We start from the raw sequence: 26,699 nt of genomic DNA, 5'->3' as shown, positions 1-26,699 counted from the left end.
GATCTTCAGGGATCGCATGGAGGGTGCACAGTCTCAAAGATGATGAAATATTCGGCAATATTGCTGGATTCATCATACTGTGGACGTAGTCACTCCCATTTGTGGATTTTTGGGGAAGTGGAGCCAGCAGCTGGAGGGTTTTTCTCTTCAACTCCGTAACAGCCAGTTCATGCTTCTGGGCCTCAATAGCTCTCTTGTGGGCAGCCTCCTCCCTGGCTGTTTCTGCCTCCATAGCCTTTCTGTGTTCAGTTGCCTCTGCTTCTTTGTGTTTCAGTTGAAACTCCTGGTCCTTTACCTTCTCTTCTGCTTCCAGTCCAGCCAGCACTAGTTTAGTAGCTGCTTCACTGGTAGTCATTTTCCTGCTTTCTTGTGCTGGGCCATGCCCCCTCTGCAGTTCACTGAAACTGGGATGTACTCAGCTCAGGGGCTTCTTAGGTAACAGAGACTTTCCCAGCACCCCGTGTTCAGGCTTTCTGGGTAATTTGCAAACTGTGCAGTTCTAGCTTCTTCTGATCTTCACTCTTATTTATTTTGCTTCCTTTTCTGTCCCTATTTCCTTTACCCGAAATAAGCAAACAGAAAATAACAAACCAGTAACCACTTTGTCTGTTCTCCAGCCACCACATTTAAAACTCACTGAAAATCACTACCAGTGTCTCAAAGCAATCAGCTGTGCATAGATCCTGTTCGCGATGCCACTGTGACAGGTTGGATCACAGAAACCCCCTTGGGGCTGCCAACTGATGTGCCAAGACTACTTCTACCCCTGCTGCCCCTGCCCTCCCAGCTTGGGACTTCAGTGCCCTGCCTTGTTGAGCCAGACATGCCAGTTTCTTCCAACACAGACCCAGGGTCTGAACCACGTGCCCCAAACCTACAGACTTAACTGAAAGCAGCTAAAGAAATGTTCCTGTCTGACACTCAGATGCCCAACTCCCAATGGGGTCCAAACCCCAAATAAATCCATTTTACCCTGTATAAAGCTTATACAGGGTAAACTCATAAATTGTTCGCCCTCTATAACACTGATAGAGAGATATGCACAACTGTTTGCCCCCCCTTACCCCCAGGTAGTAATACATACTCTGGGTTAATTAATAAGTAAAAAGTGATTTTACAAAATACAGAAAGTAGGATTTAAGTGGTTCCAAATAGTAACAGAGAGAACAAAGTGAATTACCAAGCAAAATAAAATAGAACACGCAAGTCTATGTCTAACAAAACTGAATACAGATAAAAACCTCACCCTTAGAGGAATTCCAGTAAGCTTTCTTTTACAGACTAGTCTCCTTCTAGTCTGGGTCCAGCAATCACTCACACCCCCTGTAGTTACTATCCTTCGTTCCAGTTTCTTTCAGGTATCCTTAGGAGTGGAGAGGCTATCTCTTGAGCAAGCTGAAGACAAAATGGAGGGGTTTCCCAGGGGTTTAAATAGGCTCTCTCTTGTGGGTGGACACCCCTCCCTCTCCATGTGTAGACTCCAGCTACAAAATGGAGTTTTGGTGTCAAATGGGCCAGTCACATGTCCATGCATGACTCAGAACTTACAGGTAGCAGCCATGGGTCACATGCTACCTTGAACATCCTCAAGTAGACTTCTTATGTGGATTGGAGCATTCCAAGATCCATTGTCCCTTAAGTGCTTCTTGATTGGGCACTTAATTTGCACATTCCTTTCTCAAGAAGCTGACCAAATGCTTTCCAAAGGCTACTTATAAATCAAGCCAGTACACACCCAATATTCATGACTTTGAATACAAAAATGATACATGCATACAAATAGGATTAATAGATTCAGTAGATCATAACCTTTACAGAGATACATTACATGGGCTATGTAGCATAAAACATATTCTAGTTATGTCATATATACATTCATAAGCATATTTCCATAAAGCCTTATGGGGGGCACCGTCACACTCCCCACGTACCTTCTGCTCCAAGTGGAAGGTGAACTTCTTTGACCTGCCTCTCTAACATAAATACATCACCCCCCCAAAACACCCCACCCTAACAAGACACTCCACTGCACATGCTTCATCCCCTGGGAAGAGGCTGAGAGAATAAACACCAAGTGCCAGGTGTTAGTCACCCTGCTGAATGTGCTACTGAAGATATTCAGCTACTACAGGGAGGAGTGTGATATAAGAACCTACACAGAACAGCAATGGCTGATGCATCCCCCCCACTCTCTATGGAGTATGTTTCCAGTGAGATGGTTTGATTGGGGCAGGGAGAACAATTAATTTCCTTTCTTTGAAAAACAGCATTTGCAGAGCCAGGGCATTGGATGCCTTGTTGTGGAGAAGCCCTACACTTGGTCCCTTAAGCAGTCTTGCTTTATTCCATTCAGGAGGTGTGACCGGTGGCCCCCGCTGCGGACCTGGCCCATCCTCTGAGAGATTTATAGTTCTAGTCACCTAGAACAGGCCTTCTCTTCTTCGTCCCAACCCCCCACAACTCACACTACTTTCTGGCTTTTAAATGCCACGGCCAGAAGCCTTATTCCATCAAGCAGGAGAAAGTTGTAGTTACAGCAAGTTGAGTCTTATTTTCATTACCCTTCGTTACCCTTATTTTCCTTCCCCTTCCTGCCTCCTCCTCCTCCTCTTCTCCCCATTTCCTTTCTTCGGTGACTTACATTCTTCTCTTCTCTCCTTTGGTTTCTCAGGGTTCTTTTGGACTGAAGAGATCAGAGGAACTTCCAGATGTGTCTATGTCCTCTCAGTCCAGCGACGAGCTGCCAGTTGGGCCGAGGTGCACATGGCCCCACTGAAGGAAGCCTCCCCAGGAAGTTCTAAGTGTTTGTGTTCCACAGATAGGAGATTAGCCTGTGCTGTTACTTATTTCCTTTTCACAGTGGTGGTTTTATCTTAATGAAAAACATTCTCCCAACACCCACATTGAATTTCATATTTCCAAATAACTCTTAGAAAAGCTAATCTGAAAGTATGTCTACACTAGGAACACTATACTGGCATAGCTACATCACTGTACTTATGCCAGTATAATTTCACAGTGTAGACACAGCCTACACCAAGAGAAGGGTTTTTTCAGTCCGAGTCAGACCACCATCTCCCCACACAAGGGCAGCTATGTCAACTGAAGCTGCATGTACACTGGGACTGAGGTTGCCCTAGCTCTGTCGGTCAGAGGAGTGGAGACCTGTGGTGACATCAACTGTAAGTGTAGACCAGGCCTGAAATAAGTTTAAAGTGGATTAGTTAAATTGCATTAAGCCCCTCTGTGGATACTTTTATTCAGAATTAAAATGACTTTAATTCAGTTTAGCTTAATTCACTTGAGGTTAATTAATTCACTTGAGGGGAATTAAACTAAACTGAATTAAGGTCATTTTAATTCTGAATAAGAGCATCCACACAGGGGTTTAATGTGATTTAACTAATCCACTTTAAATTCACACCTTGAGTTAATTCAGATTAATTTTTCTGAGGGTCTCTGTATAGATAAATCCATAGATCTTCAGTTTCTACTTTCTGATAGTCTGTTATTAATAGGGATCACATTAAATGAGCAAAATGGTTTGTCAGCTCATCTTCCTCTGGTGCCATTACCAGTACATAGATCTTCAAACCCTGCTCGTGTCCATGCCTTAATCTGTGGGCAAGCACACTGACAGATCTGTCTTCTATCAGTCAGGACATGGCTCTGCTACATAAAGGGGAGGGTTTCTTGCCACACATTGCTCAAAGGCACTGATTGTGAGCCCCACAAAACTGTATACAAAAGCTTTGATTAATTCTTGTTTAAAATATTTATTTTTAAAAGATGCCATTTAAATGGGATTAAACCTTCCTGGCTGCAGTTTTGAGTCTTGCTGCTTGTCCCTCCCAAGCAGGCTGCACTGTGACATGAGGGACTTTTAGCAGCTAGAGGTCCCAGCCAAAATCAAGGTCTCCTTGTACTAGACACTGTAAGCTCTTCAGGGTATCAGCTGTCTCCTACTATCTAAGCAGACAAAACAGACAAAGGGTGGGAGCGGGAACAGGGGGAAATGACTTGCACAAGGTCAGTGGAGGGCTGAGAATAGAAGCTAGGTCTTCTTACTCTCCATTCAACTCCCACTCTCCCGGACCAAATGCCTCTCAGCATTGGGCAAGGTGACACATGTGACCAAAGAGGCATGAAAGCCCTATCAGCTTGCAGGGAGATGGTGCAAGCACAGACTTGCTGACCTTGCATCTAGAGATGAGTGTGAACCAAAACACCAGATCTGAATACCTCCAGACTTCAGGAAAGCTGGGCTTAGCATCCAGACCTCATGGCTGGGCCTGTCTGTGGGATGGGCGGGCAAATCTCAACACCCTCAGACTTTGCGTTCCAGTTTTACAGTTGATTCCTATCTATGGCCATACATCACGCATGTCCATATCACGTGCCTGAAGGGTACAGAGCAGTGGGCTTGTTTTGTTCGGGTCTCTTAGCCTGAGGGTTGAAATGGTAAGACCGTTGTGACTCTCGTTTCAGAGGCTGTAGCTTTTTCATTTAGTGCTGGGCAAAAATTTTCAAACTAAACTTTTTTCCATCAGAAAATGCAGGTTCGGATCTATGGAAACATTTCACAAATTCATGGCTAATTTCCCAACTGTTTTGGTGAAAAAAAATCCAGAAAGATTGGAGGGCTCATTTTGACATTTTCAGAATAAAAAGCTTTGATTTTTTCCATTCAAAACAAATGGAATTTTGAATTTTACTTCAGTTTAAAAAAAATAAAAGGTTAAAACACCCTCAAAAATTAAATTAAACATTTCATTCGACCCAAAGTAGTGATGGGGTTGGGCTGGGAGTGCAGTCAGACAGTGGCTGCAGACAAGGGGTTTAGACACTCCCACAAGGGGTGAGCTGGACTCCTGCTGCCCAGGCCCTGTGCTTCACGTCAGTGCGAGCACCCAAATATCTGCTGCTTGTGGGAAGGTTTTAGCACGGTAGGGGGTGAGCCAAGCATATCCCAAGGGAGTGGGACCTCACATTTCTGGGCAGGTTATTAGATTGATCTCACCTCGTGATCTCCTCCCATTTGATGAGACATGTAGTGGGAGACTGTAGGCCCAGCACACAGGTTCTGCACCAAAGGAGCGAGAGAGATCCAAGTGTCATTCACCAAAGAGCAGAGCACAGCCTGGGGCTTAGTGCCAGAGGGACTAGGGCCAGGTAGTAGCGGCGAGCCCAGGACCACACTGCGTTAAGGGCTGTACGAACACAGAGGCAGTTCCTTCCCCAAGGAGCTCACAGCCTAAGTAACTTACTGTTGTCTTGCTTCCTCCCCTCCCCCCCACCGCCCAGCTCCCATCTAATCCCCTCTTGCACAGTACATCCGTCTCCCTGCTCCCTCTGGAGCACCCACTTACCCCAGCTCTCTCTCTTTCTCCCATCCCCCCATCATTTTCTTTCTTTCTCTGACACACAGGGCTGGGGACTGTTTTGTGTCTTCCTTCCCCTCGGGGAGGGAGTGGAGATAGATGACTGATTTATGCTGGAAATGGCCCACCTTGATTATCATACACATTGTAAGGAGAGTGGTCAGTTTGGATGAGCTATAACCAGCAGGAGAGTGAGTTTGTGTGTATGGCGGTGGGGGGGTGAGAAAACCTGGATTTGTGCTGGAAATGGCCCACCTTGATTATCATGCACATTGTAGGGAGAGTGGTCACCTTGGATAAGCTATTACCAGCAGGAGAGTGAGTTTGTGTGTGTGTGTTTTTTGGGGGGGGGGAAACCTGGATTTGTGCTGGAAATGGCCCACCTTGATTTTCATACACATTGTAAGGAGAGTGGTCACTTTGGATAAGCTATTACCAGCAGGAGAGTGAGTTTGTGTGTGTGGTTTTTGGAAAGGGGGGGTGGGGGGTGAGAAAACCTGGATTTGTGCTGGAAATGGCCCACCTTGATTATCATACACATTGTAAAGAGAATGGTCACTTTAGATAAGCTATTACCAGCAGGAGAGTGGGATGGGAGGAGGTATTGTTTCATGGTCTCTGTGTATATAATGTCTTCTGCAGTTTCCACAGTATGCATCCGATGAAGTGAGCTGTAGCTCACGAAAGCTTATGCTCAAATAAATTGGTTAGTCTCTAAGGTGCCACAAGTACTCCTTTTCTTTTTGCGAATACAGACTAACACGGCTGTTACTCTGAAACCTGGATTTGGGGGGTATTTGGAGATAGGGATGGATTGATATTTTGGGGGAGTTGGATGTTGGAGGAGTAGATATTATCTGAGCTGTGGTGATGGTTTTTGTGGGGGGCACCTGGCTGACTTGGGGGCACATGGGTTTTGGAGGAGCAATATTCAGGTGGCAGTGGTTGGATTTATGGGTACAATGGCTGGGGGACTGGGGATATGAATGAATGTCTGCAGGGTGGAAGGATTTCAGGGTGCATTTTGTGAGACTAGAGGGGGGATGTGGATGGGAGAGGGGCAGGGATGTCTGGGAATAGAGGGCAGTAGCAGTGGGTTTGTGGATGGGACTTGGGGGGTGCATGGCTGTTCAGGGGATGAGGGAGATGGGGCTGGAGGAATGGGGATTGGAGGGGGTGCATTATTGTTTGGGGGTGCAGGGGATGGGGATTGGAGGGGGTGCATGGCTGTTTGGGGTGGGGGAGACGGGGCAGGAGGGTTTGGGATTGAGGGGGTGCATGGCTGTTGGGGGTGGGGGGAAGCTGTGCGTCCCCTTTGCCTCTCCCTGCCCGTTTGTTTGTTTTCCTTCCCCTCTGGTGCACGGAGGAGGAGCGCAGGGAGGGGAGCCATTGCGCGGAAAGAGCGGGCATCCCCTACCAGCCGCCTCTCTCCGGGTTCCTGGGGTCTGTCTCTCCGCCCACAGCAGGAGCAGGGGCCGCGGCCTCCCCGGCCTGGACACTCCTCCTGTAGGGCGGGGAGGGGGAGTGACAGTGACAGCTCGCCAGCTCGCTGCAGCCCGGCGCTTCCTTTCCCCGCCGGCTCGGCTCCTCACGCTGCCCGGCTGGCTGCAGCACCCCGAACCCGCAGGCAGGGAGCGCAGCCGCCCGGCCAGCCCCAGATCCCGCCCCCCGCAGCAGCTTTACAGGCACCAGTCGGCTCGAATGAATTAATGTCCCGGCGCTAGGCGGCCGGGGAGGGCAGGGGCTGCACCCAGGAGCCTGCGCAGGGACTGGAGCCGGCCCTGGAGCCGTTGCTGCAGCGGGGAGCGGGCCCGCTCTGCTGGAGCCAGGGGAACCGGCTCAGGTGGCTGGAGTCGGCGTGGGAGCGGCCGCTGCGCAAAGAAGGCGGCTCGGGTGGCAACAGAGAGCTCGGCATGACCCTCAAGTCGAGCCGGGGCCACAGTGTGAACAGCATGCGGACGGCGCTCTCCGACCTGTACCTGGAGCACCTGCTGCAGAGCCGGCCCAAGCCTGAGGTAAGAGGGTCGCTTCCCGGGGGCAGGGAAAGCAGCAGGCAGCCGCAATAGGGTAGCATGGCCCCGGGTGCTGCGGCAGCCAGGGAGCAAGCAGCCGGGTACAGTGCCTAGGGCCGCTAGCAGCCAGGTCTCCTACAGTGGGGGGTGATTGCCCCAGGACACTTTATGTTTGGGGGCTCCCCTCACCCGGACACGCTATTTCAAGGGGGGAGAGGGAGATCAGTATACAAAGCAACAGGATCTGTGCCCCTCATCCCAAGGCCTTTGGGAAGGGGGTAGAAGTTGCCACAAATGTTCCCCTCCCACAAATGTTCAAACCCCTATTTAGGAAAGATGCAATTAAAATGCTTATTTTGGATATAATTTTAGTCTGTTATGGGGGGTACCTTCCAAGGGTTGGGGACCCGCAGCCTATAGCATCATACATTTCCCCCATTTACTAGAGGGGCGGACACTTATTGAGCAGTGAGGGGAGATGGGCCAATTGTACTGTCGGGATGTTTAGAGGAGGGGTTCTCAAACTGGGTGTCGGGACCCCTGAGGGAGTTGAGAGGTTATTAAATGGGGGGTCCTGAGCTGTCAGCCTCCACCCCAAACCCCGCTTCATCTCCAGCATTTATAATAGTGTTAAATATATAAAAATGTGTTTTTAATTTATAAGGGGGGTTGCATTCAGTGGCTTGCTATGTGAAAGGGGTCACCAGTACAAAAGTTTGAGAACCACTGGTTTAGAGGGAGGGTTTTATGCCACCCCTAGTTCCCTTGTGTGACCCAGTCTGCTATGAGAGGGGTGGGTTTGTGGGGACTTGAGATTCCACAGCATCTGTGTCCCAGCAGAGGAGCTGTGTGCAATGGCACTTCAGCATGCCCTGAGCAGCACCAGTCAGAAGTATAGTGAGGGAAAGCAAACAGCAGTGACCGAACAAATAAAGCAGATGCCACTTTGCACAGCTTCTCCTGCAAACAGGGACTCTCCTGAGCTTTGTAGGCTGGGCTCTGGCATTCTCCTGAGGCAAAAATCATGGAGAGAGCAGAGGACACGCAGAGAGCACAGGTCCCTGCAGGCTGAAGGTGTCACCAGGCAAAGACGCTAACAGCTTCCCTGTGGGGCATGTCTAGTGCTTGTTAACCTCACTGGTGCTTCCATTGCCTTCACTTTGGACTGGATGCTGGTGGTGCTGGCTGGCTGACTTTTTCAAGATAGGAATTTATTGTACTGGAGAAGCCAATGTATTTATTACAGTTCCAGCCCAAATGACCCCACAGCAGAAGGCATCCCGGCCTTAGCTGCTGTGTTCTGAATCAGGTATGTAGATGGTGCATTAGCTACTAAGTTCCCTAGGGTAGAATTGACGTGACCAAGCAGTTTGATGTACATTTGTGGTACAGCACCAATCACATTTCACTTCCCTCCCTACAGCTGGCAAAGCAGGGGCATGGGGAGCTAAGAGGTCTGGGTCTCCCAGTCTGAATTTGGGCAAGTCTCTGCACCGCTCCATTTCTCAGTGTCTACATCTGCAAAATGGGGATAACGATCCCTCTCCTGGTTCAAGATCCACAGATGGGAGGTGCTTATTGCAAAGTCTCTCGGTTCTTATTCACTCCAGTCTCTGGCCCTTGGGCGTGTGTAGCCTTTTCTGTGAGGTCACTGAAGGGTTGAGGCTGGCTTTAGTGAAGCTGCTCTTCACAACACCAAGGATATCAGTGTTTAGGAATCCAGGTCACTTGCCTCCCCACCCCATTCCATCCCCGGGGCTGGCAGAGATTGTGGCCCTCATCCCACTCTTGCTTGCTCTGATTTGACTCCGAAGTGACTCCCTTGAAGACAGTGGCATTAGAGCAGTGTAAAACTGGTGTGAGTGGGATCAGGGTTAGAGCTGGGGGGTGCTGTGGCTGAAGATCCAGGAGCAGGGAGGGAGGGAGTGCTCGCTCTGTGTTACTCCTACGCTACCTCCCTGGCTGACATGGGGGCAGCACTGATTGGTTCTGGAGCCCCCAGCCCAGGGTACAGTGAGGAAACCCTAATCTGAGGGTAGGGAGAGCTGCAGATGCAAAAGCAGGGTGTGAGGGAAGGAGGTGGTATTCACTGCCCTTAGATCTCTGAGTGGGGCTGGGGGACAGCTGAGGGGCTGACAGCTGTATTTGAATCTGTAATGAACTGTCCTGCTCTGTTTCCCTGTTGTCATCACACTGCAACATTTCATGGGTGGCTCTCCTCTCTGGGTGGATAGGAATGGGGCCCGGGGTGGCGGGGGGGCATGTGAAGTTAGTTTGGAAAAGGATTTGCCATTTTGCCCTGGGTAGGGAATGGGTAGCTGAGTGGGAGGAGGAAAGCTGCAGCTCCAGGCTAAAATGAGGCTCTTTCTTGTTTTTGCTGCAAAGTTGTAGCTGGTCTGAACTGGAACTGCCTGTCACATGAGCTGATTTAGCTGCTGAGCAACCTCAGTTAAGCAGGTCCACACATCAGGCTGAAGGAGATGTGGCAATGGATTTTAGCCCTGGGAAACTGGGGCAGGCCAATCTTGCACATGCCTCCTAATTCCTGCTCCTGAGACAATGATCATTGTGTGGCAGGCTTCACACACAACTAGGGTGACCAGATGTCCCGATTTTATAGGGACAGTCCCGATTTTCTAGGTCTTTTTCCTATATAGAATCCTATTACCCCCCATCCCCGGTCCCGATTTTTCACATTTGCTGTCTGGTCACCCTACACACAACAGCACTGGCTGAATGGCAGTGGCATTGGTTAAGAAAACATCTGCAGTGTGCCCTCCTGCTTCAGGGCCACAGATTATCAGCTGGTGTAAATTGGGGTATCTCCAGTGCAGTCAATGGAGCTATGACAATTTACCTCAGCTGAGGATGTGGCCCGTTATCCCCAGAAATGCTCAGAAATCTCAGCACTCTTAGGGTGTGTAGCTTTCAGGCTGTAAAGCCGCACAGTTGAGCAATGACTGCTTCTCTTTTTAAACCCACAGAAGCAGGGAGGAAATTGGTGACCAAACTGAAATTTTATCCTTAACCCACCCTGTTGTTCAATAAAGCAATAGAAAGAAACACAACCACCCATCATGAGTGAGTTAAATGTGAGCTTTCATCCAGAACTCTGGATTCTCTCTCTTTTTGGTGGCTGAAATCTGGCACCATGAGGAAAGTTGAATGATCTTGTGTGGAAAGAGGGGTTTTGGTACTTCAGTCAAACCAAAGAAATGGTTTCACATTTCCTGCTCCCCATCTCACCAGTCTGGAATCCCACAGCCAGCTCCACAGCAGGTGTAAATTGTTGCGGCCTCAGAGACTTCATTGGAGCTGTGACAGTTTATACCCACTATGAGTCTGCTCCCAGTCTTTCCTTTTTATGCCCTGTTCTGCATCAGAGTGTCTTTAACCCAGGAACCTATCCTTACAACAAAGCCCGTTGCCAACTGTGTCCACATATCTATTCAGGGGACACCATCATAGGGCCTAATCACATCAACCACACTATTAGAGGCTCGTTCACCTGCACATCTACCAATGTGATATATGCCATCATGTGCCAGCAATGCCCCTCTGCCATGTACATTAGTAAAACTGGACAGTCTCTACGTAAAAGAATAAATGGACACAAATCAGATGTCAAGAATTATAACATTCATAAACCAGTCGGAGAACACTTCAATCTCTCTGGTCACTCAATCTCAGACCTAAAGGTCGCAATATTACAACAAAAAGACTTCAAAAACAGACTCCAACGAGAGACTGCTGAGTTGGAATTAATTTGCAAACTGGATACAATTAATTTAGGCTTGAATAGAGACTGGGAATGGATGTGTCATTACACAAAGTAAAACTATTTCCTCATGTTTATTTTCCCAACCCCCCACTGCTGCTCCACGTTCCTGTTAACTGCTGGAAATGGCCCACCTTGATTATCACTACAAAAGGTTTTCTCTCCCCCCACCCCACTCTCCTGCTGGTAATAGCTCATCTTAAGTGATCACTTTCCTTACAGTTTCAGAGTAATACTGAATACAGAGTAATACTTGGGTGGGGGGAGGTATTTTTTCATGCTTTGTGTGTATAAAAAGATCTTCTACACTTTCCACAGTATGCATCCGATGAAGTGAGCTGTAGCTCACGAAAGCTTATGCTCAAATAAATTGGTTAGTCTCTAAGGTGCCACAAGTACTCCTTTTCTTTTTGTAAAATGCTAATAACAGATCCAACCTCAAATGCATTCAGCGGTCTCATCCTGCTTCCACTTAAGCCAATGTCAAAGCTCTTAGGCCAGAAGTTCTGAGGTTGGGTGTTGGGTAGGGCTGTGGAGAAACTGGGTACGTCAAGGGGAGTTTCGTGATTTCAAAATGTCTTCTCTTCTGGATCGAAAATAAAAATAACAAAAATCTTAAATTCCTTGTGAGCTGAAATGCTGAAAAAAAAATCACTTTGAGTCGATCAGAATGTTTTGTTTTGACAAAATCAAAGCATTCCAATTTTGCATCTTTAAAAATTTCATACTATTTTTCAGAATAAAAGGAAATTGCAATGAAAAGTCATTTTGAAAAGGAAAATCAAAATGTTCTGCTCCAAAAAGGTCAAAATGGGCAGTTTTGCCCTACTTGCAACACTTTTTTAAATTGAAAGTGCTTTAAATAATAATTCAATCGCAATGGGCTCCCTGATGGATCCCTGTACTGGTGGTGAAGGGAGCGGGTCCCTGGCCCCTCGTACACTGATGCTTAACACTTTCACCTGTGCTTACTGCTGTGGGGATATTGGTGCGGTCTCCATGGTTTCTCCTGGCTCCGTGCTACCTCTTCTTCTCTCTCTAGCTACTGGATCGTGCATTGCAGCCAGGTGCTCTTCCCACCTCTCGGCCCGTGAAACCACGAGCTCTCTGTCCCAGTCTGCCAAAGCCCTCCTGCTGCAGTCACATGCAGACACAGGAGATGGCTGTGAAGCACTGGCCCTTTGGAATGGTCCTATGCCTCCAAGTAACCCCTTGTTATCAGTAACCAGATGGCAGGGTAAGGTGTGGGGAGGTTCTGCTGTCTTTGCGCACAGATAGCGGGTGCCACGGGGATGTTGGGGAGGGGCAGGAGAGACTGGCTGGGTTGTGCTATTGTGAATTGCTTGGTCACAGCAGGTGGTGGGGGCAGCCTGTGCTCTTGAAACACTAGGCTTTTGAGGGTGGGCTGGTCCAGTGGTCCTCTGCTAGAGGGAGTGGAGGTTGGTGTTGGGGCTCTGCCCTTGCCCTCTGTCCCAGGTGGAGGCCGGGATTCTGGGATGAGTGGCTGCTGGGCTGTGTCTCTTGTTGGAGAAAGGTGCCAGGCTGGCAGCCCAGGGGACCGTCCTCCTGCCTGGGATCTGAGTGGCTCCCCAAGAGGATTATTTGTATCCTGCAGAAGGCAAGAGGAGGTCCCTGAAGACAGAATGCCTTTCCTAATTCACTAGGGTAAGCACAGTGGTCAGGCTTCCCCCACCTGCCTTGCCCTGCCAGCATGCCTCAGCCCTGAGCCAAGGGGCTCCAGCAAGAGGGAGTTCTGTCTCCATTGCCCATTTGTTCCTTGGCATCTGCTGGGGCTTCTGTGAAGGGGGCATGTGTGGAGGATAGGTCCCTCAATGGCTATTAGCTAGGATGGGCAGGGATACAGCCCCATGCTCTGGTCTGGGTGTTCCTAAGTCTCTGACTGCCAGAAGCTGGGACTGAATGACAGGGGATGGATCACTCGATTGCCTGTTTTGTTCATTCGCTCTGAAGCACCCGGCATTGGCTGCTGTCGGCAGACAGGCTACTGGGCTAGATGGACCATTGGTCTGACCCAGCGTGGCTGTTCTTATGGTCTGATGTGCCAAAGGTGTTGCTGGTTTGTAGGGTGCTTGGTCATGTGGCCCTGGGCTGGGATCCACAAAGCACCCCTGGCAACAGCTTCCAGCCTCCGCTGGCCTGGGCTGGGTTTGAACTGGGGAGCTTAGTGCGAAGGGCTCTGTGTCCCTTTAACCGTACCCTGAGCAACATCATCCATCCCCCGCATGGCAGTTTAATTCCCAGTGCCTGATAGGGCTGCTGGCTGACAGCTGTGGTGTCTGTGTGTGGCCACGGCCCGTCGCAATCAGGCAGCGGTAAGGGTGCTGTGAAGGGAGTAGACGCGTGCAGTGGAGCCTGCTTCCTGTCCGCAGCTGGCTGTGTAGTGATCCCTGCCTGGCGGTGAATCCAAGAGAGACCTAGGCCTGTGTGTGTCTTTGACCTCATTTGTTGCTGCACAGCTGTTTCCTTGGGTCCCTGTGCCAGCCTGAAGTGGGTAGAGAGCCAGCATCACCTTTGGGTTTCTGCTGGGTGACTTTATATCTGCCCTTGTTAATCAGGGCTTCCCCTGGGAGTCCTGTTCTTTCAAAGTTGACCTGAAGAAGTAACTGAGAGCGAAGCAGGTAGTGGAGGCAGATGGCCTTTATCCCCTTTTGTGGGGCAGGGGCATTAGCAAAGTGTACCATTCTCTGGTTGATCTTTGGACAAGGGCTGTTCAAATTATCTAATTGCTGTGAAGTTAATGTTTGATTGCCTGCCAGCGTGTGTGTTCCCTGCCGCTGCAGCAAGGGTGGCAGCATTTGGCTGGAGGAGCTTGGCCTCCTTTGCTAAGCTGGGGCTGCTTACGCCTCCCCTCCCCCAGGACCTGTGTGAGCTGAGGGGTGAGAGTTCTTTGGCCTTTCCAAAGAATATCCCCTCTCCAGCCTGGGATCTGGGTTCAGCCCATTTTAGAAATGGGGGGGCCCACTGCAAAATTCAGGTCTGGATTTCAGACACTCCAGCGCTTGGGTCCAGATCCAGGGGGTGATCTGGTTGCTCTGTGTTGCTCTCAGTGAGGTGCTGGGGGCAGGGTTGGTATATTTAGTGGTTGAGTAAATGCACTGCTCCCCCCATCCCTTGGAACATGTGGTCCTAGCAGGGCACTTTTCCACCAGCGTGCCCAATGCAGCATGGCCCATCTGCAAAGCACTATCAAGGCCACTTTGTACAGAGTAGCAGCTCCTGGTGCCCCCTCCTTTGCCACCCATTACACAGCTATTCCATTCACCTCAGGAGCTGTGTCGTCCCAGAGGAATTGAGCCTGAATCTCTAATGTGGGACAAGGTGACCCTGGGCTCTGACCTGACCTGGTTCCCATTTCCAGCGAAGTACAGCAGTAACCCTTGTTCCCTCTGCCTGGATTCTGCTGAGCTGGCGTTCAGTCTGTATTTTCACTTCAGCTGGTTCCTCACAGTGCTCCTGAACTCTGAGCCCTCCTGCAGATGTTTCCTCTCCCTCAGAGGGATTTGAGAGCCCTGCATAAGCAGCCGTCATTGCCCTGACTCTCGAGAGGTCACAAGCTACACAAGGCCAAAGCTTCAGAACAACAATGCTGCGTGTGTGTGCTAGGCAGGAGGTTTACACTGAGCAGGCTGTGGCATTGTCCCTATGGTCAACATCCCCCTAACCCAGTCAGGCCTGGTAAGGCCATTACACACGATCCCTTAGTGCTTCTGTTTCATTGCTAGCACCAACTCAGAACAGAGGCTGTTTGTAACGCTGAACAAAACATTCTGGTTCTTTCCAAAGTTTACACCTGAACAGTGACTTAACACAGCTTTGAAACTTTGCTCTGCAGGAGAAAAATGCTGCTCTTAACCATCTTAATTTAAATGAAACAATCACAGAAACAGTTTTCTTACCTTTTCAGAGTAACAGCTGTGTTAGTCTGTATTCGCAAAAAGAAAAGGAGTACTTGTGGCACCTTAGAGACTAACCAATTTATTTGAGCATAAGCTTTCGCGAGCTACAGCTCACTTCATCGGATGCATACTGTGGAAAATACAGCAGATGTTTTTATACACACAGACCATGAAAAAAAAGGGGGTTTATCACTACAAAAGGTTTTCTCACCCCCCACCCCACTCTTCTGCTGGTAATAGCTTATCTAAAGTGATCACTCTCCTTACAATGTGTATGATAATCAAGGTGGGCCATTTCCAGCACAAATCCAGGGTTTAACAAGAACATCTGAGGAACAGTGTGGGTGGGGGGAATAAACAAGGGGAAATAGGTTACTTTTTATAATGAATCAACCATTCCCAGTCTCTATTCAAGCCTAAGTTAATTGTATCCAATTTGCAAATTGATTCCAATTCAGCAGTCTCTCGTTGGAGTCTGTTTTTGAAGTATTTTGTTGAAGGATAATCACTTTGAGATGAGAAATCGAGTGACCAGAGAGATTGAAGTGTTCTCCGACTGGTTTATGAATGTTATAATTCTTGACATCTAATTTGTGTCCATTTATTCTTTTACGTAGAGACTGTCCAGTTTGACCAATGTACATGGCAGAGGGGCATTGCTGGCACATGATGGCATATATCACATTGGTAGATGTGCAGGTGAACGAGCCTCTGATAGTGTGGCTGATGTTGTTAGGCCCTGTGATGGTGTCCCCTGAATAGATATGTGGGCACAGTTGGCAACGGGCTTTGTTGCAAGGATAGGTTCCTGGGTTAGTGGTTCTGTTGTGTGGTATGTGGTTGCTGGTGAGTATTCGCTTCAGGTTGGGGGGCTGTCTGTAGGCAAGGACTGGCCTGTCTCCCAAGATTTGTGAGTGTGTGGGGTCGTCCTTCAGGATAGGTTGTAGATCCTTGATAATGCGTTGGAGGGGTTTTAGTTGGGGGCTGAAGGTGACGGCTACTGGCGTTCTGTTATTTTCTTTGTTAGGCCTGTCCTGTAGTAGGTGACTTCTGGGAACTCTTCTGGCTCTATCAGTCTGTTTCTTCACTTCAGCAGGTGGGTATTGTAATTGTAAGAATGCTTGATAGAGATCTTGTAGGTGTTTGTCTCTGTCTGAGGGGTTGGAGCAAATACGGTTGTATCGCAGAGTTTGGCTGTAGACAATGGATCGTGTGGTGTGGTCAGGGTGAAAGCTGGAGGCATGTAGGTAGGAATAGCGGTCAGTAGGTTTCCGATATAGGGTGGTGGTTATGTGACCATCGTTTATTAGCACTGTAGTGTCCAGGAAGTGGATCTCTTGTGTGGACTGGACCAGGCTGAGGTTGATTGTGGGATGGAAATTGTTGAAATCATGGTGGAATTCCTCAAGGGCTTCTTTTCCATGGGTCCAGATGATGAAGATGTCATCAATATAGCGCAAGTAGAGTAGGGTCATTAGGGGATGAGAGCTGAGGAAGCGTTGTTCTAAGTCAGCCGTAAAAATGTTGGCATACTGTGGGGCCATGCGGGTACCCATAGCAGTGCCACTGATTTGAAGGTATACATTGTCCCGAAATGTGATTTAGTTATGGGTAAGGACAAAGTCACAAAGTTCAGCCACCAGGTTAGCCGTGACATTATCGGGGATAGTGTTCCTGGTGGCTTGTAGTCCATCTTTGTGTGGAATGTTGGTGTAGAGGGCTTCTACATCCATAGTGGCCATGATGGTGTTATCAGGAAGATCACCGATGGATTGTAGTTTCCTCAGGAAGCCAGTGGTGTCTCGAAGGTAGCTGGGAGTGCTGGTAGCGTAGGGCCTGAGGAGGGAGTCTACATGGTCTGTGTGTATAAAAACATCTTCTGTATTTTCCACAGTATGCATCCGATGAAGTGAGCTGTAGCTCACGAAAGCTTATGCTCAAATAAATTGGTTAGTCTCTAAGGTGTCACAAGTACTCCTTTTCTTTTCCCTTACCTTGTCAATCTTTTTAAAACTTTCCCTTTATTTATTTAGTAGTGTACATTTAACACAGCACTGTAATGTATTTGCCTTTTTTTTTTGGGTCTCTGCTGCTGCCTGATAGTATACTCCCAGTTCCAAAAGAGGTGTGTGGTTGACTGGTCAGTTCGTAACTCTGGTGTTCCTAACTCTGAGGTTACTGGATTGCCAACCCCAGGTCACCCAAAATACAGGAGCCAGGCCCTGAAAAATCAGGAGATTGGCTTCAAAATAATGAGATTTAAAAAAAATAACACCTTTGGGGTCTTTTTATTTGCTTCTGGGTTTTAAGCCTTTATGAGATCACTTTTCCAAACCCTTCTCAGGGACCACCAGGGCTAGAAATGTTCTTAGCTGACATTCTCATGGAACTCCAGGAGCTGGGGCTTTAAGAAACACACTGAACATTGCAAGACTCATGAAAGCTTTGAGAGTTGGAAACACAGTAACTGCTTTGCATTACAGGTCTCTTTATTAACCCACAGCTCCTATTGGTTTTACCTCTGCTGATACTTGGGCATCGACTTATTTAATGCCAATGCTTAAGGTAGAAACAAGCTGGCCTAGTGGTTTAGAAAGGTTAGTGCTCCTGTTTAACCCCAACATGGCTGGTCCTGGCTGTGGCAGCCCCTTGGAGTGTTGATGTTAGTAAAGAGGATGTATCTGGGGCTGTATTAGCCCCATCTGCCAGCAGCAGAGCAGTTAGCATGCCTGTTTCCTCTTCCCTTTCTACCCTGGTGCCTTGGCCTCTCTTGTAATTTTTCCTTGTTTGACTGTGGTTTCAACAGGCGGCGGTTAGGGTCTAGGACAGGGGTTGGCAACCTTTCAGAAGTGGTATGCCGAGTCTTCATTTATTCACTTTAATTTAAGGTTTCATGTGCCAGTAATACATTTTAACGTTTTTTAGAAGGTCTCGCTCTATAAGTCTATATATTATATAACTAAACTATTGTTGTATGTAAAGTAAACAAGGTTTTCAAAATGTTTAAGAAGCTTCATTTAAAATTAAATTAAAATGCTGATCTTATGCTACCGGCCTGGGGTTCTGTTCACCTAGGCTGGCAGCAGGCTGAGTGGGGCCTGCGGCCGGGACCCCAGCTGGCAAGCGGCTGGCAGCCAGAACCCCAGACCGGCAGCGGACTGAGTGGGGCTGTCCGCCAGCTCCTGCCAGCCAGGGTCCCGGCTGCCAGCCCCACTCAGCCCGCTGCCGGTCTGGGATCCCAGACCTGCCCACATAGTGCATACCTACCTTCTCCCTGGTTCTAGCCCATTCTCTTCCTCTCTCTCTGCACTGAGCTGAGGGTGGGAGTGCACTGAGCACAGGGCTGGGGGTGAAGGAGCAGGCTGTGGGTTGGGATGTAGGGTCTGGCCAGGAGCTAGAATAAGGGAGGAGGCTCAGGGTTGGGGCAGGAGGCTTGGGTGTGGAGTGCTTACCAGGACAACTACTATTTGGTGCGAGGGGTGCAGGTGGGAATGTGTGTGTGGGGGTGTGTGTGCAGGAGCTCCCGTTTGGTGCTCAGGATGGGGGTGGGATTGTGGGGGGTGCAAGAGTCAGGGCATGGGGTGTGGGGGGGCTGGGTATGTGTGGGGGGTGCAAGAGTCCGGGCATGGGGTGTGAGGGGGCGCAGGGGTCAGGGCAAGAGGCTGGAGTGTGTATGAGGGGGGCGCAGGGGTCAGGGCAGAGGGCTGGGTGTGTATGAGGGGGGCGCAGGGGTCAGGGCAGAGGGCTGGGTGTGTATGAGGGGGGCGTAGGGGTCAGGGCAGGGGGCTGGGTGTGTATGAGGGGGGTGCAGGGGTCAGGGCAGAGGGCTGGGTGTGTATGAGGGGGGTGCAGGGGTCAGGGCAGAGGGCTGGGTGTGTATGAGGGGGGCGCAGGGGTCAGGGCAGAGGGCTGGGTGTGTATGAGGGGGGCGCAGGGGTCAGGGCTGGGGTTATGGGGGGGTGCTGGAGTCAGGGCAGAGGGCTGGGTGTTTGTGGGGAGATGTAGGGGGTCAGGACAGATGGCTGGGGGTGTGGGCTAGGGTCCTGGGGGTGCTTCCAGCCCCCTGCCCAGAGCGGCTCATGGCAGGGGGCTGGAGGGGATATGCCCCGATTGCACCCCCATTCCCCAAAGCCCCATCCCCACAGTCCCATCCCCACCACTTCTCTGCCTCCTCCCCGGAGCAGAGCGCCCCGCTCTGTGGCTCTGCTTCTCCCCCTCCCTTGCAAGGGCCATCAGCTGATTGGTGGCAGGGAAGGAGAGGAGGAGGGGCAGGAACGCAGCACGCCAGCAGAAGAGGCTGGGGAGGGGGAAGCTTGCCTGCCCTGCAGCAGGAGCCTGCAGAACCAAGCTGCTTCACGCTGCCCCCATAGGGGAGGGTGGGGGAGGAGAAGAGTGGCCCGGGATGGGCAGGATTTTTAATGGCACGCTGCTGCCTGCTGGGGTCTTGGTCTGGGTTCGGCAGTGGGCTGAGCGGGGCCGGCGGCTGGGACCCAGCGGCTGCGACCCGGCAGGGAGCAGCGTGCCATAGGTTGCCGATCCCTGGTCTAGGAAGACGATGAGAGGTTTGGAACAGGTGTGCCAACCTCCTGCAGCTGGCTCATCATCAGCTGCCTCTGCCCCTCGCTGCCCACTCCTGTCTCTGCTCCCTCCATTCATCTAGCACTAACCTCCCCATGGATCTCTTGCACATTCCCACTGTGCCTTCTCCTTTGCAGCCCCGCGGTCCAGCACAGCCTCCCTGTGTCTCTCTGCCTCATCACTTCTCTGTCTCTCTTTTAGATTTCAGCTGAAATCCTTTTTTTCTCTCATCTATATGCTAGTGCCATCAATGGAGCAGTAACAGAGAAGAATGTACAAACAGCAGCTTAATTCTTCTGAGATGGGACCCAACTCTCCCACAATGCATCTGTGCACCAGCTGTAAAAGACCCGCGGTCACTCCTGCCTCTTTTGTCTCAGTTTCTATTGTCACTAGTGGGCAGGTGGGAGCTGTAATCAGAGTGGGGTGCTCCCTTGTCCTGGCCATAATACCAGCTATGCACTTTCTTCTGTCCTAATGCTCCCCCTGTAGAGTCCACTGATGTTATTGTTCACTTCTCAACCTAAACTGTTGTGCGGTGTTGCAGTGTTCTGTGAAACAGCTGCTGAGCTCCACCCCCGAGGTGTCTGCATTTCAGGAGGAAGGTGAAGTGATCCACTGTATTTGAGTGTTCGTAAAGTTTCATAGATTCCAAGGTGAGAAGGGATCATTATGATCACCTAGTCTGACCTCCTGTATAGTATGGGCTAGAGAACTTCCTCAAAATAATTTCTAATGCAGATCTTTTAGAAGATCCCATCTTGATTGAACAATTGGCAGTGCTGGAGAATCCACCACAACCCTAGGTAAATTGTTCCCATGTTTAATTACTCTCGTTGTTAAAAACGTACCCCTTATTTGCAGCCTGAACTTGTCTAGCTTCAGCTTCCTGCCATTGGATTGCCTAGACTGAAGAGCCCATGATTAAATATTTGTCCCCCATGTAGGTACTCATGGATAAGGTTATGATTTAGTCATGGGTATTTTTAGTAAAAGTCACTGACCTGTCTGTGACTTTTACCAAGAATACCCCTAACTAAATCTTACCTGCTTGGGGGGGGGTGGCGGTACTCCAGCGGACGCTGCTGCTCCTGGGGATGGGGGACAACCCAGGGCCCCGCTGCCGCCGCTGCTTCTAGGGTGTGGGGGCGGCCTGTGGCCCCACTACTACCACTGCTCCAGGCAGGGCAGGGGGGCCTGTGGCCCCAATACCACCACTCTGGGCCCAGGGCCCTGGTGCCACTCCAGGTGGGGGGTGGCCTGGGGCCGCACCACCACTGCTGCTCCTCCGGGTGGAGGCAGCCTGGGGCACCGCTGCTGCTGCTCTCAGACCGCTGCTCCAGGGCAATGCCCGGGACCAGTTGCCTGGGGCCGCTGGAGCAGCGACTGGTGCAGCTGGCCCCAGGGCTGCCCCAGCTGCTTGGGCAGCCCTGGGGTCAGCCTCTGGAAGTCACGGGATCTGTGACTTCCGTGACCTCCATGAAAGATTCGCAGCCTTACTCATAGACTGTGTTCAAGTCACCTCTTCATCTTCTCTTTAAGCTGAATAGATTGAGCTCCTGAGTCACTGTACGGCTTGATTTCTCATCCTTCTTTGATCCCGCTCCCATTGATCAACATCCCTCTTGAATTGTGGGCACCAGAACTGGACACAGGATTCCAGCAACAGTCATACCAGGGCCAAATACAGGGGAAAAATAACCTCCCTGCTCTTACTTGAGATTCTTGTGTTGATGCATCCCAGGCTAGCATTAGCCCTTTTGGCCACTGTAACGGGGCACAGACTCACCCAGTGGCGCCTCCTGCTGGCTGTCTGGGAATTAGCCCTTTTTAACAGCTCCGGAGCGCCCTCTGCCGGTGTCTCGCTGTTGCTTGCCCCCATGTCCCTCCCAGACCCTGGTGCCCTTTTACCTGGGTTGCTGCCCCTCCAGGCAATACCCCACAGATCTGGGTCTCCCTTCCCCGGAGAACCCGCACCCTCTATCCCCACATTGCCTCAGCCTATGGGCTACTGCCAGTCACCATCTAGCCTCCTTTCACTGGGGCCAACTGCAGTGTGTATAAGCCAGTCATCATAGGCAAGGGGGGTTTGGACCTGCTGCCTTCCCCTGTAACCCAGTACTTCCAGGGGCCTTGTACAAGGCCCTGTCGCCTGGGAAGTTGCCGGCCCGGAGCTCTGCAGCTCCTCTGGCCTTTCCCCAGCCCTGCTTCGCTCCAGTACCCTTTAGCACTCAGGCAGCTAGGCCCATCTCCCTCCTCAGCTAGAGGGTGACTCTGTGCTCCTGGCCCACTGCCCTCTTATAAGGGCCAGCTGGGCCCTGATTAAGCCAGCTGCTGCCTGATTGGGGTGTGGCCCCCAGCTGAGGCTTCTTCTTCCAATCAGCCCCGCTTTTCCTTTCGTGCCACAGCCCTCTCCCTGGGCTGTTTTAAGCCTTTTAAGGCAGGAGTGGGTGACCACCCCTCTACAGCCACCGTGTCACACTGGGAGCTCCTGTTCAGCTGATTGTCCACCAAGACCCCCAGATCTTTTTTAGAGTTACTGCTTCCCAGGATAGAGTCCCCCAGCCTGTAAGTGTGGCCTGCATGCTTTGTTCCTAGGCATAGACATTTTCATTGAGCTGTATTCAAATGCGTGTTTTGTCTCTTCCTCAGCTGAAAGCAAAGGTTAGGGTTGGGGAGGGGCGGAGGTTCCTAGGCTGTCCCAACCTTTGTGACAGCGCCTGTGCTCTGCTGACTGGAATGTGCTGCTTTGCTGAGCCTGGCGTTTGAGGGTTGCTGATGTGCTGGAATCCTGCTGTGTCATATATGCTGAGGAAGGCAAGGAGAGATAAGAGGGGAAGCCATGCTGACTCTGCTCCCCGGAGATACTTTGAACTCTGACTGGGGCCACAGTGAGACTTCCTCCAGCTTCCCAAAGGTTCCTGCTGGCTCTGCTGGAGAAGGCAAACAGGGAGCAGCATGTCTGCTTGCTGCCTCAGAATGGTTCCGTTCCCCCTCCTCTGTCCAGTGGCCCAGGGCAATTTCACCGTGTGTCTTTCCTCATCACCCGCCATCTGTCTGCTCCCTGAATCCAGAAGCATCTGCATGGGTGGCGGGTATTGTAGGCCAGGAGAGGCTAAGTCTCCCCTAACCCAGGCTGTGGCCTCACCCATGCTCCACCCTGAGGCCCCTCCCCTGAAGCTAGCGGGGGCTCTTCCGGCCATGGGGGGGGGGCGCTCGGGGCTCCAGCAAGTGGTGCCTCAGGCGGAAGGGGCGAGGCTGCGGGCTTGCCTCCCCGAAGGGGAGGTTCACCCACCGCCCCTGAGCATCTAGTTGTCCCTCTGTCTCCCCAGTCTGGATTGCAGACCTGGCCCCCTACCTGATATTCTAGCTATTCTCCCTTTCGCCATAAGCCAGGCTTTCCTGGGGCTTGTAACAGCAATGTGCATGACCTGGGGCTGAGGCTTGGCTTCAGGATCTGTAGTCTGAACGTATTTAACAAATTTGGCAGGAGCAACCTGTTCGGCTCTTTTTAATTTCTTGGAGATTTTTTGGGCTTTCAAAGATGGCTTCTTTCAATAAGTCTGGTGTCCTCCCCAGCTCTGCCGTTGCCCTGCAATCCTGACTGCAGCGCTCCTTGGGAGTCCAGGCCTGGCATCTGCACAGCTCTGCCAATGCACCATAGTCCTGATTTGCAGCACTGCCTGCTATTCCAGTGATGGATTCTGCCCCCCTGTTGTGCCAGAGCATTGTATTCCCCTCGGTTCCAGTCTGGGGGTCCCCGCATGGCTCTGCTGATGCACCCTAGACCTGATCTGCAGCATCACCCCTCAGTAACTCCCCCAGTGTACCTCAGTCCTGAAATGTGTCCCGTCCCACCCCCCCAGCTATGCCAGCCCTAGACACCTCACCCAACTCTGCCAATGCAGCACGGCCAACCCCAAATGTTCAGAAATCATAAGTCGGGTTCCCTCCCTGAGTCACAGGATTGGTGTAAAATTCATGAGATTTGTTTTTAAAAACAATACCCTTTGGCTTCATTTTCTTGCATTTAGTTTCTGAGCCTTTAGGAGAAAGAAAAGGAGTACTTGTGGCACCTTAGGGACTAACCAATTTATTTGAGCATAAGCTTTCGTGAGCTACAGCTTACTTCATCGGATGCATACTGTCGAAAGTGTAGAAGATCTTTTTATACACACACAGCATGAAAAAATACCTCCCCCCACCCCACTCTCCTGCTGGTAATAGCTTATCTAAAGTGACCACTCTCCTTACAATGTGTATGATAATCAAGGTGGGCCATTTCCAGCACAAATCCAGGGTTTAACAAGAATGTCGGGGGGGGGGAAAAAACAAGGGGCTAAGTCATTATGCAAGGTAACCTATTTCCCCTTGTTTTTTCCAACCTCCGCCCCCCAGACATTCTTGTTAAACCCTGGATTTGTGCTGGAAATGGCCCACCTTGATTATCATACACATTGTAAGGAGAGTGGTCACTTTAGATAAGCTATTACCAGCAGGAGAGTGGGGTGGGGGGGGGTATTTTTTCATGCTTTGTGTGTATAAAAAGATCTTCTACACTTTCGACAGTATGCATCTGATGAAGTGAGCTGTAGCTCACGAAAGCTTATGCTCAAATAAATTGGTTAGTCTCTAAGGTGCCACAAGTACTCCTTTTCTTTTTGCAAATACAGACTAACATGGCTGTTACTCTGAAACCTGAGCCTTTACGGTTCATTCAGATTCGATTTTCAAGCTCTTCTCTTTGACCGTGGGGGTTAGAAACATCCATTCTTTTTTTAAATTAAACTTCAGATTCTCACCTAAGCACAGGTCTCCAGGAGCTGGGACTTTGAATAAGGCACCCAGTATCACCAGGCTCGTGGTAAATGTTGAAACGTGGTTGACAGTTGGCAACACGCCTCAAACCTGACCCACAGCCATTCTTCTCCACTTTCCCTTCCCCACTATTCCAGTCCTGGCACCCAAAACAGCTCCGCCAATGTCCCTCAAACCTGACCTGCAGCCCCCATCTCCCACTAGAGCTCTGGGCTCCCCACACAGCTTTGCCAGTGCACCGTAGGCCTGCAGTTTTCCCCCCTCCGCCCCTTTGCTATTGCAGCCCCTAGCTCCTTTTGTCCAGCATCTGCCAATGCATGCTGATTTGCATTGTGGTTTTATGGTGGAGATGAATGTGAAGTGTGTGTGTGTGTGTGTGTGTGGTGGGGGGAGAGAAGTTGCTACATCCCCACACACATCCTCTTAAAGACAGGAAGCTGCACCCAGCTGATTCTGCATTCTCTATGTACAAGGCTGGTTCCAAAACAGGTCTGGTCCACACTAAACACTCTTGATGGTATGGCAATGCCGGTTCAAGTGTGATTTATGATTCTAACTGGCAGAAGCCCTAATGTGTAGGTAGGTTAAAAAAAAAAAAAATGCTTCTGCTGGTATTGCTTATTTCATTCACCAACCATAAGTAGGGCTCCGTGATTGTCACAGAGGTTGCAGAAGTCATGGAATCCGTGACTTTCAGCGACCTCTGTGACTTCTGCAGTGGCTCCTGTGGCTGATTACAGGGCCACCCAAACAGCTGCCCTGGGGACAGCTCCTCAGGCGGCCCTGGGGACAACCACACTGGCTGCTGCTGGAACGGCTCTGCAGCCAGCTGCACCAGCCACTGCTCTGTCAGCTCTGGGCAGCGGGCCCCTGTAACTGCCTGAGCAGCACCTGATGTGACTTGTCCTGGGGACCGCCTGAGCAGCAGTCCCGGGGGGGTAGAGGGAACAGCCACAGCTCAACGGCTCCCAGCAACGATCTTGGGGTGGCCAGAGCAGTAGCTGGCCCCGGGGCTCCCCCCCCCCCCGCCCCGCAGCGGTGGCCAGATCGGCAGCAGGCTCCCCGGGGCTCCCACCAAGGCAGCGGTGGGAGCGGCAGCACGCCCCCCACAGTGCTCCCCCCTCACAGCATCTCTCCCCCTCTAAGATTCAGTCAAGGTTTATGGTATAAGTCATGGACAGGTCATGGCCTGTGACTTTTTATTTCTTGCCCGTGACCTGTCCATGACTTTTACTAAAAATACCGATGACTAAATCATACCCTTAAACATAAGGGATACCAGAAATGGCACTTTGATGCTGGTATAAGCTGCAAACCTTTCCCTGCGTAGACATGTCCTTAGTGTTTACCTGTAAGGTAAAAGGAGGGGAGGGTGCCGGCAAGGTGTCAGATAAGTTGCAGAAGGAATCCAAGGTCAGTTGAAAAACAAAGAACAAAATAAGCAAAAATCAAGGAAACTAGAGAAAAACAATTTCCCACCAGAGTCTGATCCTGTGTTTTCTGAATGTGCTCCGCAACTGGGACTGAGGGTGGAGTGGAGCAGAGCAGTTGTGGTGGCTGAATCAGCTGGTTGAAGAGACATTTTGAGTTCAGAGCAGAAATGTCCTAAAACAAATTGATATAAGAGCAGGTGTCTCAAAGACGCGGCCCATGGGCTGCATGTGGCCCGCAGGGTTATTTTCTGCAGCCTGTCAGCTCCCCACGGCCCCCCGCCCCCCCAGCATTTACCTAGAGTGGCTCTGGCCCGGCGCGCACGGGGGGGGGGCAGGGAAGGCTCCCTGCCCTGCCCCCGCACTGCTCCGGGAAGTGGCCGGAACCTGGGGGAGGAGGGGGAGGGGCCACAGGGGTCTGTGCAGTGATACTAATATCAGTGGACTAATATCTAATCTGGAACAGCTGGGGGTGTTTGCTTTACCCTAGCGAGTGCTGGGAGCTGGCTAAAGGGGAGGCTGTGTAGTGCCAGCTGTGGGGGGGAGATGTCTGACAAGCTCACCACCAATGGATGTGTCATTGGGGCCCAACATGGGATAGCAGGGGCTGCAGGTCTGCAGTGAGCTGCCCAAGCAGGGATATGGACTGGAGTAGCAGGGGGAGCTGTGGTTCAGGACTGAGGAGCATTGACGGGGCTGAGTGGGGCCCAAGACTGGAACTGAGAAGGGGCTGCAGGGCTGAAATGAGGTGCCACTGGCCCCTGGCACTTGCAAGATGCACTCTG

The 26,699-nt window shown here is 50.8% G+C and overlaps 1 protein-coding gene across 4 annotated transcripts in view; it reads left to right on the top strand.

The window, feature by feature from the left end:
• The first annotated feature begins 6,745 nt into the window (after window positions 1-6,745).
• MPP1 (membrane palmitoylated protein 1) overlaps window positions 6,746-26,699 on the top strand; it is a 70,423-nt gene continuing 50,469 nt past the window's right edge. Inside the window, exon 1 of one of the 4 annotated variants that reach the window (XM_043522857.1) lies at window positions 6,746-7,396. In XM_043522857.1, the coding sequence (XP_043378792.1) occupies window positions 7,295-7,396 (102 nt within the window). In that variant the 5' untranslated portion in view covers window positions 6,746-7,294. Of the gene's footprint in view, window positions 7,397-12,514; window positions 12,837-26,699 lie in introns of those variants that run through there. The other 3 variants (XM_043522859.1, XM_037909136.2, XM_043522858.1) reach the window with 3 other exon arrangements.

The sequence above is a fragment of the Chelonia mydas genome, chromosome 9 (genome assembly GCF_015237465.2).
Source record: "Chelonia mydas isolate rCheMyd1 chromosome 9, rCheMyd1.pri.v2, whole genome shotgun sequence".
NCBI classification, from domain to species: Eukaryota; Metazoa; Chordata; order Testudines; family Cheloniidae; genus Chelonia; species Chelonia mydas.
This window is presented reverse-complemented; position numbering and strand designations above follow the sequence as displayed.